The sequence below is a fragment of the Condylura cristata genome, unplaced genomic scaffold, assembly GCF_000260355.1.
Source record: "Condylura cristata isolate star-nosed mole 26May11 unplaced genomic scaffold, ConCri1.0 scaffold00002, whole genome shotgun sequence".
In the NCBI taxonomy this organism is placed as follows: domain Eukaryota; kingdom Metazoa; phylum Chordata; class Mammalia; order Eulipotyphla; family Talpidae; genus Condylura; species Condylura cristata.
The window spans coordinates 50,698,161-50,716,114 of NW_004567103.1; the positions used below are offsets into that span (position 1 = coordinate 50,698,161).

Sequence of the window (17,954 nt, forward strand, 5' to 3'; positions counted from 1 at the left end):
AATTTGACTTTCCTGTGCGTTAACACAAATTTATTTCTGAACTTAAAGTTTATGTTCTGCTATATTTGCTCATGCTCCTTAATATTGAGTGTATTAAAAATTCAGATGTATGCGCCTGTGTTAGAAGTCAGCTAACATGCTGCATTTTCACTTAGGTTAAAAATATGCTCTTCTTGGCTGTGACCAAGAAAGGCGCATTTTCCCACATATAATGTAACAGATGAAATGTTCAGTCTAGGAATGAGGCGTGAAATAATGTTGATTATGAAGCCTGATAGACTAATATGGAAAAAGAACTCCAATTCTGTAGTTATATTGCCTTAAGTTGTGAAAGAATAACTTTTCATCTTTGTATCCTATTACTTTTAAGCCCTAAAATAAGAAACTAAGGAATGTAATGAATTTTCATAAAAGCAATTGCTTTAAGGTGAGTACTTTTAAAATTTGTCAGCTTACCCTTCTCTTTCAATCCATATATATCTGTGAAGAATAATGAATTTTATTATCTTAATCCTTTTTCTAAATCCTTCTAAATTCTTTTAGTGTGAAAAGTTAGCAGGATGGGCATGTTATTAACAGCCATAGATTTAGAGGCAATTATTATTTAGTGTCCTCTCAATCATAGGGCAAAGTTGTTACAAGCAAAGTATTGTCTAGCCTCATCACTGTTGTTCCCTTTTAAAAGTGATTCTACTGCTGGGCCCTCCCTGGTGGCACAGCGGGTTAAAGCACAGCACTGAGAATCTGAAGCCACTTCCGCATGAGTTCGATTCCCGCCTGCCGCCTGCCCCGGAGGAGACCACATGGCGAGCCAGACCTCTCCTGGCCCGCCCGCTGCTTCCCACAGCGGTGTACTTCGTAGATCTTCCTGTTCTGCTCCCCACTCTGTCTTTGGTGAAGCCTCTCGCCGCCCCTGAGCCTCTGGCCTGTACCCCAGTTCTGTATGCACAAATAAATAAATAAATCTTTAAAAAAAAAAAAAAGTTAAAAAAAAAAGTGATTCTACTGCTAATCATTATGTTATGTAAAGGACAGTTTGGTTAGTGTAGCTTTCCTTCTTCCTCACCATGAAGAGGTAAGACACAGCTTGTTGAAGATGCAAGGAGCAGAGGTCATGGTACATCAGAGTGAATTAGCCCTTGAGAGTCACATCTCCCTTCTTAATTTCTGCAAAGGAAACTAAGAAGCTTGAGGAGGTACTTGTATATCTCCTTGATTAGAAAGTATCCTACCTTTTCCAGATTATCAGAAGCATTCACGGGAAGTAAGCAATGCACTAACGCCATCCCAACCTTTCTAGAACAGCATGGAAAAATCAGTGACCTATGTAATAGTGCTAGTGCCCCCTCCTGGGTTTCCATCCAGGTACTATGTTTAGTCAATACAAAAAACTTTATTTACTCTACTTATATTTTTAAAAGAACAGCATTCTTAAATTCTTCCAGTGTGTTTTAAGAAAGTATATGTGAAGAAAACTTCTCATACCATAATGAAAAATCATAGCTATATATAGCACACAATAACCACTCATATTAACCTTTAAAATGAGGAGCATAAGTACATATTTCAGGAAACCAAATATATTTAGTATCTTCTTAGGGAAAACACTGGATTAATTTAAGCACATGTGTTAATTTGTTCCTGGCTAGAGTGAGAATATGGAGAAAATAAGTGTTCTCAACTTCTTATTATTCCTAATCTTGACCCTAAACTAAATGTCCCAAAATTCCATGCCTTTCCTGTACCTCCCACTCTGTGGTACATAAAAGAACCATGGATAGAGCCCGTCACTGCTTTTATTGTAAGCTCTCTGTGTGAACTTGGTTTAGTCAGTAATGGCCTACAGTACAAAATAAGGAGCATGGATGCATAATCTGTAGAATTGGGTATAGCATTAGTGCTCTGTGGTTCTATAAGAAGCAGGTAAGAGAACTCTTTTGGAGGAATGCCTCTGCCCTGTTGCTAAGGACTGTGCTGCAGGTATATATAGATTTTTCAAATGGGTGACAAGGTCTGTGTGATTACTAGTTGCCACCTTGCTACACTGCCTGCAAAGTATTTTATATCCAAACTTAAGAGTGACTAGATCTGTTTTCAAACTGAGGTCTGGATAGTCCAGAATGTATCCAGAGCTCTCGCTAAAAAAAGAGAGGCATGCTATTGAAATCACGGACCCATATTTAGAGCTGCCCTGTTTATACCACCCAAAGAAAGAGCTCCAAAAAGGAACAAATAGTTGAGAAATACACTGATTCTAAATGGTATCAACGTCACTTTCCTCCCCTATGAAAGGAATTGAGCTGAAAATGACCTTTTGAGTTCAAGTCAGATGCTGCTTCCCTTCCATTTCTTTGTCCACCAAAGGTAAACTATTAATTTTTCATCCACTACCTGCCTTTCAGTAGAAAACATGTTATATTCTTGTGTTTTCCCTTATTGTATTTATTATATTAAATGAAAATACTTTCAAGACTTATTTATTTTGTAGATTCCCTACTTAGTTAAGTAATTATAGAACACTAGAGCTTGTTTTAAGATTCTGGTCTGTGGTATTATAGACAAGAGAGTGGGGGTTGGAAGAGAGATGAGACGGAGGGAGGAAGGGAAGGAGAGAGCTAGGGAGAGGGAGAGAGAGATGGAGAAAGGGAGAGGGATAAGGTGAGGGGGAGAGAGGAGAACAAGAACAACTGGTTATGTTTATTTTTCTTTCCTATCAGTATTTTTATGTTACAGGGCCTTGTGATTACAGAGTCCATCTTGGCATGTGATGGTAGATATTATAAGGATAAAGCTATCATTATGATTGAGATTAGTTACTCGGTGGTTTGAGCAGGTGGAGGCTTTTCATTAATGTCGGCAAAGTAAAAGTATATCCAACTGGTCGACAGCCCAGCACAGAAGATCACGGGGTGAGAAGGGCAAAGTAAGGTGTGACAGCAAATAGAGATTACAGAGACAGCATCTGTCTGGAAAGAGCAGCTGTCAGTTATAAAGGCTCCTGTAACAAATGAAAGATTGCACGCCGAATCTCTAGAAATAAAGATGAACAGTAATAAGTTTGTGGACCACTACAGCATGGCTTGAAGAGGAAATAACAAATGCTCATAAATGGAATGTGTGATGCTGTGATAAATGAATCCCTAGTTTTTTGTGTGTGGACAAGGTCTTATTGCGAGGGTACACTTGACTATAGTGTATCAGACTAAGATGGGTATGCCCAAATCCACATGGAGAGATATAAAGTGGTCTGAAGCCACGAGTCCCTCAAATGCAGTCAGTTTAGCTTTTCCCATTACAACCCCACTTTTTGCACCTCTTTTCACTTATGAGGAATAAGCATTAAGAATGTTCCATGATTTTTTGAAGTTTTTCTTTTAGAGAGCTTTATTTCTTATAAACTGAGTAAGCCTCTTGACTAAAGATTTGGACAAAGGTCTTTTTTAGGAAGAAATGCTTACTTTGAGAGCTTTTAATCTCTTTTTTAATAATTTAATTATATATATGTATCTTACATTAATCTTCCTTTTTGCACCCCACAAAGTGCACGCATTCATCGTCACCCTAGTGCCTTGTCTACATCCCCTCCCCTGTTTTTATTCCTCTTCCTCTCCCTCCCCTGCAGTGTCTCTGAGTAACAGTTGAAAGCTTTTAATTGTCATTCAACATTTTAATTCAATTACTGTAACAAAAACTGTGTAACTTAATTAACCGGAGTATTTCATTGTACTATTGTATATTAATGTGTATTTTTAACTTTTTAATATCCTATTAGCTGACTGCCTTTGGAACTACATGCTAGGATGGAAACTTATTGCTGGCAATCCTTTGAAATATACACTTCAAAGATATTTTCTTGGTTAAAATAAATGTGTTTTTCCCCCCTCCCAGAGAAGTATATCAGAAAATTCCCTGGTAGCAATGGACTTCTCAGGCCAGAAAAGCAGAGTTATAGAAAATCCTACTGAAGCTCTTTCAGTTGCAGTTGAAGAAGGACTTGCGTGGAGGGTACAAATAACTTCATATTTATTAAAAAAATTTAAGGTATTGAATTGGTTTTATCTCAGAAGGTGAAATTTGTTCTTCCCCTTTCTTGTACAGAAAAAAGGATGTTTACGCCTAGCCACTCATGGTAGCCCCACTGCCTGTTCACAGAGTTCTGCCACAAACATGGGTAAGTGTGTGCATATTCATGTGGATGGGTAGATGCACACTTAACTGTAGTTACTGGGTTGTTATAGTGGAAAGTACATGCAATTACATTGAGATCATTTCAAACTTTTTTTTGTATTTCTCCATTTTCTACAGCTATTCACCGGTCCCAGCCATGGTTTCACCACAAAATTTCTAGAGATGAAGCTCAACGTTTGATTATTCAGCAAGGACTTGTAGATGGGTGAGTCTGAACTTTGAGTGATTCAGGGCTTCTGATTTCTCTAATAATCATCAGTTTTCAGTATATCTGAAGTTTTGATTTTGACTTGACACAGAGCAGAAGCGACTTTTTTTTTTTTAGAAAAGGGTGGTTGTCATTGAATTCTAGCAATATCTATATTCATACCAGATACACAATGTGCACTTAGTACTTGTACACAAGTAGATAATTGAATAGGATGTTCTGTTCTGTTATTAACCAGTGATTGTTACTATTGTCCTTTCTGTGCCAATAGCAACTCAGATATCAATTTATGGGAAAAAATGTGAACTGATTTTGGTATCAGCATTTTGATTTGAACATATATGTAATATGATTCCATAGTAAGCTTTATGTCATGATATTATCTACATTTTATATATTTTTAAATTTGATCAGGGTTTATTAAATAAGAAAGTAGTTCTGATATATTCTGACTGCTTGTTTTACTTTTTATCTGTTTATATTCCTATTGTCTCTGCATTTGAACAGCTTAAGTAATAGAAAACTACAAAAAACGTACTTCTTCAGTGTCTCCCCTATTATCTTTCAGTGGGCTACTGTTGAAGATGCTAGAAAAATATAAAATATTTTATGAAAAACATACAAATATTTTTTCCTCAAATTAGTATTTCAGATACCACTCATAACATTCAGATATTGCTAAATTCCCCTTCCCAATGCAGTATAAATTAAGAAGTCTGTGTTGTGGCTTTGATGAGAAATGAGAGTAGCATCAATTTAAATAAGTGGGGATACTGGGATTTTTTTTTTTTTTTAGGGGTTGATTTATGATGAGGAAAATGAAGATTTCAAGGTTATTCAGTGTTGGCATTGGATAAATTTAAATCTTCACATGAAAGATTATTAAAAGAATTTTAGTAATATCTAGACTCTTAGGAGAAGATTGCAATCTCTGTATGGAGCAGTTTTTTGATATAAATTTGAATAATCAACCAAGTTATAATCTGATGAGACCAAAAAAAAAAAAAGAAAAAACAATAGAAATGGGTGAAATATTTGGGAGGATGATAGTTACCTTTATTTATATACCCAGTTTCTGTAAAATGAGTAAAATAATTATATAAAAAGTGACAATATCTTTCCTTTTTTTAAATTAAATTTTTGTTTTGTGCCCTTTGGGAAGAAAGTATGATGCCAAACAATCCACTAGGTGGTAGTGGTGTTCTTTTCCAAAATGGGGAGAGAATTACAGCTTGATTTACCAGTGAAACTTCCTTTTGTCCCATTTCTCAGTGATGTAATGTCAGAATCTCACACAGCACAAATGAAATGGGTAACCTCATTAGACATGTGATGGCTCAAACTTGGTTGCCTCTGCCCAGGCCCAGTGAGATTAGTATTGGAGTCACCAGTGAGAACTGTTTGCACAGTCTGTTTGCCAACAATTAACACAAAGCTAGTTCTGCCTGCATTGTAAGCCAGTAAGTAAAAATCCATGCCTGGCAGTATTTTTCTCCGAGGCCATTAGGCCATGTTGTGTTTTCCTAGCCCGATGATTTAGAAGCTTTTCTGCCACTTTCTTCAAGGTTAAAGTACACGTTGTTAGGGTGTTTCTTTTACTTAATATATTTTCCTCAAATATTTAATGAATGATTCCGAGATTGATTTTTAGAATATATTCATTTCTTGCTTTCTGTTGTGTATGTAACATTATGAACTGGAATCAAAAAGAAAAAGGGAATCCAGCGTAGAAGAGGGGAGTAAAAAGCAATTTTGTTTTCAATAGTTTTCTCTTTTCAAGCATAGTATGATACAGAACTTAAAATAACAATGTGCTAATGCCTCATTTTCCTACAGGAGACTTTCATGGGAATATCCATTTCCCAGGGACTTAGCACTAATTGCTGACTTGTTGATGCTAACAAAGCATTATAATTATTATGAGCAAAGAATCTGGCAAATGGGCTGTTTGTTTATCTTATTAAAATTCCTTAAAACTGAAGACTAACGTTTGATAGTATGAGATTATTATTATACCATATTGTTTACTATGTTGGATAATACATCTTTGAATAATATACAGTAAAGGAAATCTATGGCAATGTTTATGAGTACACCCTCTAGATTTTTATACAATATAGTTCTGTGAAATCCTTAAGTAAATATAGAAACATATTGAAATTCCTTCTCTTTCTTTAGAGTTTTCTTGGTACGGGATAGTCAGAGTAACCCCAAAACTTTCGTACTATCAATGAGTCATGGACAAAAAATAAAGCACTTTCAAATTATACCAGTAAGTAATTTGTGATTTCACATGTATGTATTAGAAGTGATCTAAATACATAAGCTTTTAGAAACTTTGGTTTTCTTTGATTCTTTTATTAAATATAATTTGGGAGCTTGTGCTTTGACTAGAGTTAAGTTTGGCAGAAATGGTTTTATGAGCCTGAATTAATATAAGAAATACAGGAATTGTAAAAATTAAATTTCCCTTTTCCCATGAAATGTAATTTAGCAATATTGCATAGACCCCATGCCACGTATTGTTAAAAGGCCACTAAAGATTCTTTCTGAATTCTACAAGCAGTTCTTAAAAAAAAAATCATTATTTTAAAGCCCTTTCATCTCAAAAAAAATCATTATTTTAAAGCCCTTTCATATTAAAAATTTTTTTTGTTTTTTTATTTTTCTTTTTAAGCATAATAGATTGATACATGGGTGCTTCAGAACTAGAAAATGTTTAAGATATTCTCAGCATATTTCAAGATTTCTGTAATTCTGTTTCTGTATGGCACAATTTGCGTTAGGATTTTTGTTGCTTCTGCTATTGTCCAGTGTGTGGGCTCACCTGTGTCTGTATGTGCATCATGAATGTTTGTATGCTTGTGAGCACTATGTTGGAACCAAGTGTGCAATAATAGAGATTTGGTCTACTTTCTGGAAAATTACATGAGATTGTTACATTGCTAGAGTTTCCTTTTGAAATACTCTTTTTGGAATTAGTCAAAATCCATATGAAGTATCTTTCCTACTTTCTTGATTGTATGAGTGAACATTCCTGGAGAGTGTGAATTGCTTAATGCTAGAACTCATTGCCCCTTCCCCCCTCCATTCAAAAAGCAAAGACAACTGTCATTCCATCAGTATTTGATTGCTTCAGAATCAATTTGCTGACACAAATTATGTGAATATTCATTTTTAATGTACCAAATGAAGCTATAAAGTGATAGTATTTGGAAATGAAAATTCATTTTCTCTGAGTGGGAACACTAAAATCTTTTACTTGTACACTGAAATCTTTTGCATGTACAGATTTCTCACTGCTCATTGATGAATAATAATCATACTATTCTAATTACATAATGGTGGGTGAATTAGATGAAGAGAATGTGAAATCATACTACTTATCCTCAGATCAGATGAACTTCTTTTAAATGTAAATGAAATTACAAAAAGGAAGTGGACACACCATAACATTCTTTTCACTGTCCTTTAGCTATATAATCTTGTCAATTTTGGCATAAAAAGACACAATATGTAATAGACTATGATTGTCCATGGGGTATTTTGCCCTTCTGTTAGTTTGTTGTTTTTCCACTTGTAGGTGGAAGATGATGGTGAAATGTTCCACACACTTGATGAAGGCCATACAAGATTTACAGATCTAATCCAGCTGGTGGAGTTCTATCAACTGAATAAGGGTGTTCTTCCTTGCAAGTTAAAACATTATTGTGCTAGGATTGTTCTTTAGCCAAACTAGGAATGTCTTATTCAACTGTTGAAGAAAAGGACTCAAGAAAAAAAAAAGAAGAAAAAAGAATGGTTATAAGTAAGGGTGAAAATGTCACCTGGTGAAAAGAATCTATTCCATCAACCAGTTACAAAATAGTTTATGCAATGCAGATATGCAAAGATTTGGATTGACATACTATCATTTAAAATTATTAGTTGAAATTAAACTTCAGAAAAAAAGATTTCTTGTGTTCTTGTGTGATTCTATATTACTGTAACATTTTCTTCAAATCAGATTATTTTTGTCTTTTTCATTATAAGGTCATTAGAATTCTCAACCCCAAAAAGTGGGGAAAAATTGGGATTCAGAATGATTTATTTATAGATCAAATATCAGCTAAACTACTCACTTTTGTAACAGAAGAAATAGCTTATCAATTATAAGAAGCTACTTATAATCTATTAATAAATTAAAATGCATTGTAAATTATATTTTTTCTCAGTTTATTGTAACCTTAAAATCAAATCATATTTTGAAGTAGTAGTTTAAAGTTGGTTTAAATTTTGTTGATTTTTTTTCAGGATGACTTATTAAATCACTAGTTATGCAATAATATTTACAGTGATGTAAATATACCTTTTGGTGGCACATTATTCTGTGCACTTTTTTATTCATTTAATGATCAACTGAAACTATGTTTTTAAGAAAATGAGTATAGTGGAGATTTATATACTTTACACATGGCTTGTTGTAGCATCATCTATGACAATATGAGAACACCACCTTAATAATTCATATTTTGCTCACACTATAACTTTTAGGGTACTTTTTAGTTCCTTATACTCTGAAATCATTAGCAGGTCAAAACTTGGTAAAATCAAAAATTCAAAATCTATAAAGATCCTAATAGGCAAATCTCTGTTATTTTGTTTTCCTGTCTACTTTCAGTTTCTTATTTTGGCAACATCAATAGAAACGCCAAAGATTTTGGTTACTTGAGACATAACCTTCCTTATCACCTCTTTGAGACAATCTGGGAAAATTTTGTTGGAATTCTATTCTGATTTTTCCACTTTTTGTTGGACAGATATTCATTGTTCTAAAAAAATGAGAAATTAAATGTCAGACATTAAAGTCATACAAAATATTGCCCATATCCTTTGGTTTATAACAATATGGTAGGAAAGTAAAAAGAAACTTTTAAAACATTTTAAAGTATGGATGTGGCATGCTGACATGCATGAGGAGGTGTGAACTTGTGCCCCTAGCTCATGGACAGTGTTACATAATATTAACAATATAATAATATAAATAAAGAACATATTTTGAAGAAAGCTTTGGTAACAAAGCATCTGAAGCATTCATCAAATGCTAAGGAGTCAATTATAACTGAAGAGATATTGGTATATTTTAAGAATATTCAACTTACTTTAGACAATGCATACTTAACTCTTAAACCTCTGAAACTTAGACTATAAATCTGATATTATCAAATGTTGATCTGGACTCTAAATGTTGGGAAGACATATAGAATATCTACGTGGAGGAACAATAGGATAACTATTTGCCCCTTTTAACCTTCCAAAATAGACTTGAGTATTTCTGATTAATAAAAATTCTTAGTGTTTTGAATTAAAATGCATTTTTAATCTTGCACCCACTTCAATTTAATAATAGCAGAAAATGTAACAGTTTAAATACTAAAGCATCATAAATTCACAAACTTTGCCTCGCTTTTGCTTTTGATATTTGTGCTTCTAACTTCATTCACAGTCTAAATTTACTATCATGGACTCCAGATTTTTAATGTTATGTTTTACTTTGTGCTTAAAGCATAAGTCAAGAAAAATTATTAAGGGAAGGTTGACATTATCCTTCCTCATTCCTTCCAATAAAGGGTTTTCATTATGTGTATGTATGCATGTGTATACATGTGTGTGTGTGTGTGTGTGTGTGAATCTGTATGAAATTAAATCTGAGGATGTCAGACAGATTCATAGTTGATCCAATATTAATAATGGATTTCCAAGAAAAATATGAATTACCTTTGGATTATGTTTTACTTTCATTTGGCCTAGTTTTTCTGTCCTGTACCATTTTGCATAAGGATTAGGGCAAATCAGCTCTGTTTTCTTCTCTTCTCTTTTCACATATTAGAGTTAGTTTATTTCACTCTCCTAGACATAAACAGACATAGGAGGCTATATGATCCATGCTGTTTATTTTTATGTCCTTATATGGAAAACTAGGTAATTATGTTGAAATATCCAGGAGACCTAATCAAACAGTCAAAAATTTATTAGTAGTGTGTGCATTCAGAATAATTACTTTCACGGATACAATGGTGTAAACTCTGACAGATTTAAATAGATTAGCTGGAGGGTTTTGTTTATCTCCATTTTAGGGTGGTCAGCATTAATCAGATAGTCTCTCTGACTTCTGAATACCAACAGGGCCAGCTCCACATATGTTAGTTGTTTTATGGTAGTGATAATCAGACTATTACTTGAATTATGATTCTCCAGAGAGGAGAGATTGACACTGAAATGATTACAGTTTGCTACAAGGTGGTTCCACTATTAAAAAAGTTCATTTCTTGATTGCCAGACATTCTTTTTTCTGTGTGATGGCTTTATCTTGAGGCTTGATGAAATTTATTAACCAACCCCTTTCACAGAATATCTTTAAATATATTAAGTAAAGAGATTTTCACAACAAATTACAGAACTGTAACTTTTTAATTGTATATGTAGATGGACCATAGTTGGAAACCCTTTGGTATCTCTTGGTTGTTTTGAATATTATCCGTACTCGTCCTCCAGTTTTCTGTCTCATATTCTCTAGAGAATCCAGTGGGTGATCCTCAGTGTTATGCATACCAGTGGACCCAAGAGTAGTTTGTTTGAGGTGCAAGGTTATAATATTATCAAACATTCATCCAAACCTTCATACCTGCTTCTTATGGGATGTCTTACTTCTTGCCAGCCCTGGCTCCCACTTCTACCATCGATGACATTTGGCATGCTCATAAGTGGGGCATGGCTTATGATGTTTCTAATAGGTATGCCTTAGGCCATAATTTATAAATGTGAACTAGAGAAAGTCCAGCCTCAGGGCTTAGTACATAACTGTATTCATCCAGAGACAGTCACTACAGTTTCCCCCTAACTTCAGAAAGGTATCCCAGTGTATTTCTGACCAGCACAAACACTAGTTTCTGCAGTTCCTTTGCTGTGCCAACTCCATTTTAATTACAATAAATCCACCATTTCCTAATTGAACCTCTCATAGCACACAAAGAATTAGAAACTAGGGTTAAGGGCCCTCCTTGGTGGTGCAATGTGTTAAAGCACATTACTGTGAAGCTAGCTGCAGCAGCTTCAGCATGATTCGAGCCCGCAGGGAGGTGACCTACATGACACAGCAGTCCTCTCCTGTCTTGCTTGCTACTCTCCTCAGCAGTGTACTTCATCAGGCTGTCTGCTCTGCTCCCCACCCTGTCTCTGATGAATATTCTCACTGCCCCTGCACCTCTGGCTTTTAACCCAACTCTGTATACATAAATACATACATCTTTAAAAAAGAAAGAAAGAAAGATACTAGGGTTAAGATTATAGTTCTTGAGTCATACTTTGAGGATTTAAATTACATAGTAGCTATGTATCTTTGGTCAACTAAAATGTATTCATTTATACAGAGGGATCACTGTCATCATTGTGGCCACTTTTGGTGATGGTTTAATAAGTCATTCACATATAATGCTTAGCACATTGTCTAGTATATTAATATATTTGTTAGTGCATTAGTAATTGTACTCTCCTTGAGACTTTGTCCTTTCTGCAAGAGGACTGAGTACCTTTGTTTTACCTCTACTTGGCTTGTGTGCCCTGCCAAAAAAAAGTCCACTAAATTCTACATTGTGTTTCTGCCTTTGTCTCAGACATTCCTATATGACTGCTTTTTGAAAATAACCAGAGTTGCAGATGGTGAGTCTCCACCTATCTGCAGAGATCACAATTCCCGTTCCTGCTTGTGCCAGATCCTACTGTTACTATGTTTTCTTCCTCTAACTGATTAAGAAAAAAGTGAGATTTGAGAGTCTTATACTTTACATCTCCTCTTAAATAAATTGCTTGATAGCATGGGAAATAAAGAACTCTGCAAATCAGCTCTAGAACACCTTCTTGGATATTGCAGGAAATGGACTAGTGAATAAATGAAGGAATCTGAAAAGAAATCTAATTGAGTCTTCTCAGAGAAATTGATAAACTTTTCTGGAATCAAAGTGCCCCTGGTAATATACTCAAAGTGCATTCAGCTGGAAGTTCTTGTAACGTTAGCAATCCGATTAATAGCTGAAAGTGATGTTCTTGTGTGTTTGTTAGGTTCACTTCAGCATGTTATATGAAACACTTTTAGAGATGCAAAATTGAACACTAGAGCTTTACAAGTATCTAGCATAGAAACCAGGATGAGTTTGTGTTGTACTATAAATACAATGGTTGGCAGACATTGGTATACTTGCTGAAAAATGGGAGGATTGAGATGAGTCCTGGAAGATCTCTAGGAATTCTCTAGGAATTAGACTTATCAAACAGTGAAGAAAGAACTGTACAGTATCATCAAAGAGTGACAATATGAAGCAGTACAGAAAGAGCATAGATTGAAAGTTAGATTTTCAAGAATGACTTCATTGAGCTGAAGTATACAAGGCATTAAATGAAGAAGTAAGTCATGTCAAAGAGGACTGGACAGGCAAACTCCTGTTGCTTTAGGAATAGCTTCAGTACTTTGCAAAGTGGTCTACATTTTAGTTAATGAAAGTCAAAATCAAAATCAGTGTGTTACCTCATTGATATTTTAACTGGTTGACATCAGGAATGGGGTTTATTGGTACTTTTATCTCTGCCCAATGTACTGGAAATTCTCAGAAATATAAAATGAGTAAAATAGAGTATAGAAGTACCTATCTGCATTAGAGGAATAACTGTTGATAAGATGGAGAGAGAACTAAAGAAGAATGACCCATCAAGAAGCCCTTCAATATTCTTCAGTAATCAGGAGAGTATGCTCTATCTAGGGCATGGGTTTTAAAAAAAAAGAATTTTATGAAGGGAGAATCTGTGATGTTGATAATTGGATGAAAATGATGAGGAAGAAACAAAAGAGTATAAAACATGATTAGTAGGAAAGAAACTCAAAAGATGATGGTAATCATGATGGTGTAAAAGTTTGGTTTAACAAAAAAAAAGTTTGGTTTAACAGAAGTCACCAGAATTCTTGTCCATAGAATCATCTTTACTTAGAAACTCTTTGTATGGAAATGGTAACATTTGATACTAAAAGAAATAAAATACAGAGAAGAACTTCATTTTGCATTGGAAGTTACAAATTTGGTAACATACACATAGAGGTTATGACCCTGTATCTCTAGGTCATAAGCTGCATTGTGAAACTATGTTGCCACAACTAAAAAATAATAATTTGGGCATGGATTTGGAGAAGAGAGATAATAAGAGAACAAATTAAAGGGCCAAATAAAATGGTGTCATTTATAAACTAAAGTCTGTAAACTAAAAGAAAGGACTTTGACAAGTCCAAAAAGTAGGTGGCAAAACAAATCTTAAGAACATGAATATTCAATATATATTTTTTTAGGATGTTCACGCACTGTTCAACAATATTACCACCTTTCATCTTTCCAAATGCTGAGTAAGTCTCCTATACAAATCACCTAGAAGAACATTGAAGGACATCAATGCTCCATATCAAGATTTAGGTTATGTGTTAAGAAGGGACACAAGTGACCAAAAATTCAGCAGAAATTCAAACTTCAGTACCAAAAACTTTAAAGTTAGACATTGGCCTTCCAAATGGATGTAGTTTGTTTTTCGAAACCCAGAAGGTAAGCTGCCCTCAGCTAACATAATTTTCACTTGTTATACACTTTATTTTAAGGTCACCCTTGAAAATGCAACTCACCAAAACTATAAGAAACTACATCTTGGCAAGGATGTAGAGTAAAGGGTTTCCTCATGTACTGTTGGTGTATTATCTATGGATGTGGCCAATGTGGAAAACAGAGCAGACAATACTCAAAAAATTAAGAATAGAAATACAGTATGGTACAGTTTTCCCACTGCTGGCTTTTCCCCAAAGAACACAATACCACTAACCTGAAGAGTTATGTGCATGCCAATGTTTTTCACAGCATCACTTACGTTATCCAAGCCTAAATGTCCATAATTGGATAAAGAAGATGGGGTATATATACAAAGTGGAATACTACTGAGTTGCTAAAAAGAAAAGATGAAATCTGTTTCCAATAACATGGATTGATCTATAGAGTATCATGTCCAGTGAAATAAATCAGCTGAAGAAAAACACTATGAATTTAGTTACATGTGATCGATTAAAAAATGAAAGAAGAAAAAAATAAACTTAGACTATGAAACCAAAATAGCAGTTCCCAGAGGTGAAGGTGTAGGAGGTAGTTAAAAGAGTTGGTGGCAGATACAAACTAAACTTGTGGTGGCAAGCATAAGACGTATGGATGTTGATTTATAAGGTATATCTGAAACCTATATAATACAGTAAATCACTGTTAAATCAAATAATTTTCAAGAGAAAAAATGTTTAATCACTTGTAAGAAACTACTAACAAGAATAAGAGTACGGATAGTGTATTAGATAAGATGGTCAAAGAAGACCTCTCTAAGAAAATCTTATTTAAAGGGAAACAAAAGGTAGCCACATGAGCGTCGTGTGAATGAAGAGCTTCTGAAGAGTGAAAAAGAAATATGCAAAGGTCCCAATGCAAATAATAACACAACATATTAACAAATGATTGGACAAGGGAGTAAAGAGTAGTACAGATAACATTCAGATCATACAGGCACTTTTATACTCTACGATAATGGAAATGGAAAGCTGTTGGTGATTTTTAAATAATGATAAAATAGGAAAAGATCGTTATAGAAGCTTTGTGGATAATAGGTTAGAAGTAGACAAGAATATGTGTTTATTGAAGCATTATTATTTTTTTCAAAGATTTATGTATCTACACATAGAAGAACTGGGATGTAGGCCCGAGGTTCAGGAGGTGAGAGGATTCACCAAAGTGGGGAGCAGAATAGGTGGATTGACTGATATACACTGAAGGGAGCAGCAGGATAGACACGAGAGGTCTGCCATGCCACCATGTGGGTCACCTCCCTGGCCAGGGGTGGAACTCATGCTGCAGTGGCAGTGGACAGGTTCATAGTGCTGAGACAACCCCTTGCACCACCAGGGGATTGATATCATCATCATCATCATGGATGGTCATTTATCTATACTCATTGTTGTGGGAAAATCCACACAAACGTGCTAATGCTAGAATGTTCACAAAAATGGAAGAAGAAATTAAACTTGTTCTACCTATTATATAAAATAATAGGATTTGAAGATGATTTACTATTTTGATGTATCTACTTTATAACTTTTTATGAATTGGTCTACTTTTTATAATCAGAAGAAATACTTTTTTCTGGTTAGAGTTAAATAAGTCTTAACTATGCAGAATGAGATTTATTGTCATTTTATTATTCTTTTCCAAAATTTGTCTAATTCATGTATTCATCATTTTCTGATGTGAATTGGCATTCTTGTCTAGTTCAATATGCACGTGGATATTATGTTCATCCAATCTAATGTTTCCATCTGAGCGTGTTACTCATCTGTCAAAACACATAGATTCGTTATTTCCCTTTAATTCTCAATGGACAATAAACACACATTTTGGTAGATGTCTGCCAATTTCTTAAGGAAAGAAGAGAAGTCTAAATTTAGGCTTTCTCCCCAGGCTGTGTTCTTTGTAACTCAAAGGAACTGGAAATTTTTCTCTCAAAGAATCCTGTTTTTATCTTCTGAGGCTAGGCTAGCTTCCAGCTTTTGTCCTGAAGGACTAGTAAAGATTACAAAGTGACTTCAACATCAAACTCCAAGTCCTCTTCCAGCAGCATTATCCCAGACATAAAGGAATGCTCCACAGGTCGTTGAAAGTCTGAAGGTTGTTTGAACATGTTTCTATAAGGACATTAATTTCTTGTTGCTGTGCATTGTAATATTGTGATGTTTTACTGTAGTGAAAGGAAACAATTTACCTGAAATTGCAATCTGTTTAGTTAATGTTCAGTCCCGCCATCAATGGAAAATTATAGTGTCCCCCTAAGTTCTAGATGCTGTTCCTTTGTCTCTGTTTTTATAACTCCATCTCTTTTAATACCTTGCCTTTGGTTTCTCATAGAAAATAGCTTAGCCTTTGTGCTTTCTTGTCCTTGTGCCTCTTACCTTCTTGGAAATTCTCAAAATTGGCCTTTACTATAAGTTGCAATTATTAACTTAAAGTTATTAAATCTTAGCTTCTAAGTAACTACCTAAACACTTTGTGTACAAACTCATGTCTTAAAAAAAAAAAATCCATGAAGCTTCCAGTTAATTGAAAGCCTAGTTGTGGGATTAAGAGGGTGATTGTGATGATGATGATGATGTTGATGGTTGCTTAAATGTTATCAACACTGTTAAAGTCCTTCTGTACCACCAGATTCCCCACAAGTAGGAAGTTATATATACTGAAACTTAAAAAATATCCCACATCAGTAGTACAGTTTCATTGCAGAAAAATAAGATATTGACAACAGGAATTTTTCACCTGTAAGTTTACAACCCACATATAACACAACGGTGCTAACAAATTGATATGCTGAGTGAGTAGCAACTATGAATTGCCTTTGAATATTTCACATTAGTTTTCTGTCACCCATTTAATCTTCTATCTGGGAATCTAACTTTTATTTGTGAACAATCATGAATTATTTCTGTCTTATATTGCACTGCCTAAATTTGTGAAAATGATTTTTTTTTAAGATTTATTTATCAATACATACAAGAATTGGGATAGAGGCCAGAGGCATGGGAGTGGTGGTAAAAGGATTCACCAGAGACAGAGTGGGGAGCAGAAAGGCAGATTGACTGAAATACACTGCTGAGAGTCAGGAGAGGTCTGTTGCACCATGTGGGTCAGCTCTGGGGCTGGGGATCGAACTTGTGCTACAATGGCTGTGGATAGCTTCTTAGTATTCCACTTTAACCTCTTGCATCACCAGAGAGGGCCCCCCCTTTTTTTTTAATAAAAACTTTGATGAGCAAATTTTGGGATGTGTTATAACACCAAAGAAATTATTTAAAGAATTTCTTCCCCTGATAAAGATGGATTTTGCCCCCATGTTGCCCACAATACTATATATCCAAATATTGAATATCCTGCCTGCTATATGGAATTTCACGTTTGGAGCATTGAACATAATAATATAGTTTGGATTAGAAGTTTGTCTCAGAAATTCTGCTGTAGCTCTGCAATAAAAATCTGCATCCGAAATAGGCAATGGAGATGATTTAATGAAACCAAACTTGAAAAGTTAACTAAGTTAACTATCTGTGCACTTGAATATTCCTTCCTAGTATTAATCTTTGCCACACTCCTCACTGTTTTCAAAATTATGGTAGCAAGGGAATTCATCAGATTCCTGTTTTATAAAATGGTAATATTGACTTTCAGTGATCATATAACTATTGAACCAGGACCCAGGAGTGTTCCCTCCTCTCACCGTGTTTCAGCTTGAAAGACATTCTGCCAAATTCACAGTGGCAAGGTTTGCTGGAGCGCTTCTGTTTTAGTCTCAGTCCGAGTCTGTGTTTCAAGCTTTTCAAAGTTAAATAGATAATGCACTAAATGTGATGGACTTCTCAATCCCACTAATGCTAACATTAAATAAAGGCATATATTTTTTAAAATACTGATTTTTT

The 17,954-nt window shown here is 34.7% G+C and overlaps 1 protein-coding gene across 1 annotated transcript in view; it reads left to right on the forward strand.

The window, feature by feature from the left end:
* Positions 1-8,340, forward strand: part of GRB14 (growth factor receptor-bound protein 14) — a 105,244-nt gene extending 96,904 nt beyond the window's left edge. The window contains exons 10-14 of the mRNA XM_004674597.1: positions 3,889-4,005; positions 4,099-4,171; positions 4,306-4,393; positions 6,575-6,668; positions 7,980-8,340. Coding sequence (XP_004674654.1) covers positions 3,889-4,005; positions 4,099-4,171; positions 4,306-4,393; positions 6,575-6,668; positions 7,980-8,126 — 519 coding nt within the window. The 3' untranslated portion in view covers positions 8,127-8,340. The remainder of the gene's footprint in view (positions 1-3,888; positions 4,006-4,098; positions 4,172-4,305; positions 4,394-6,574; positions 6,669-7,979) is intronic.
* The last annotated feature ends 9,614 nt before the right edge of the window (positions 8,341-17,954 follow it).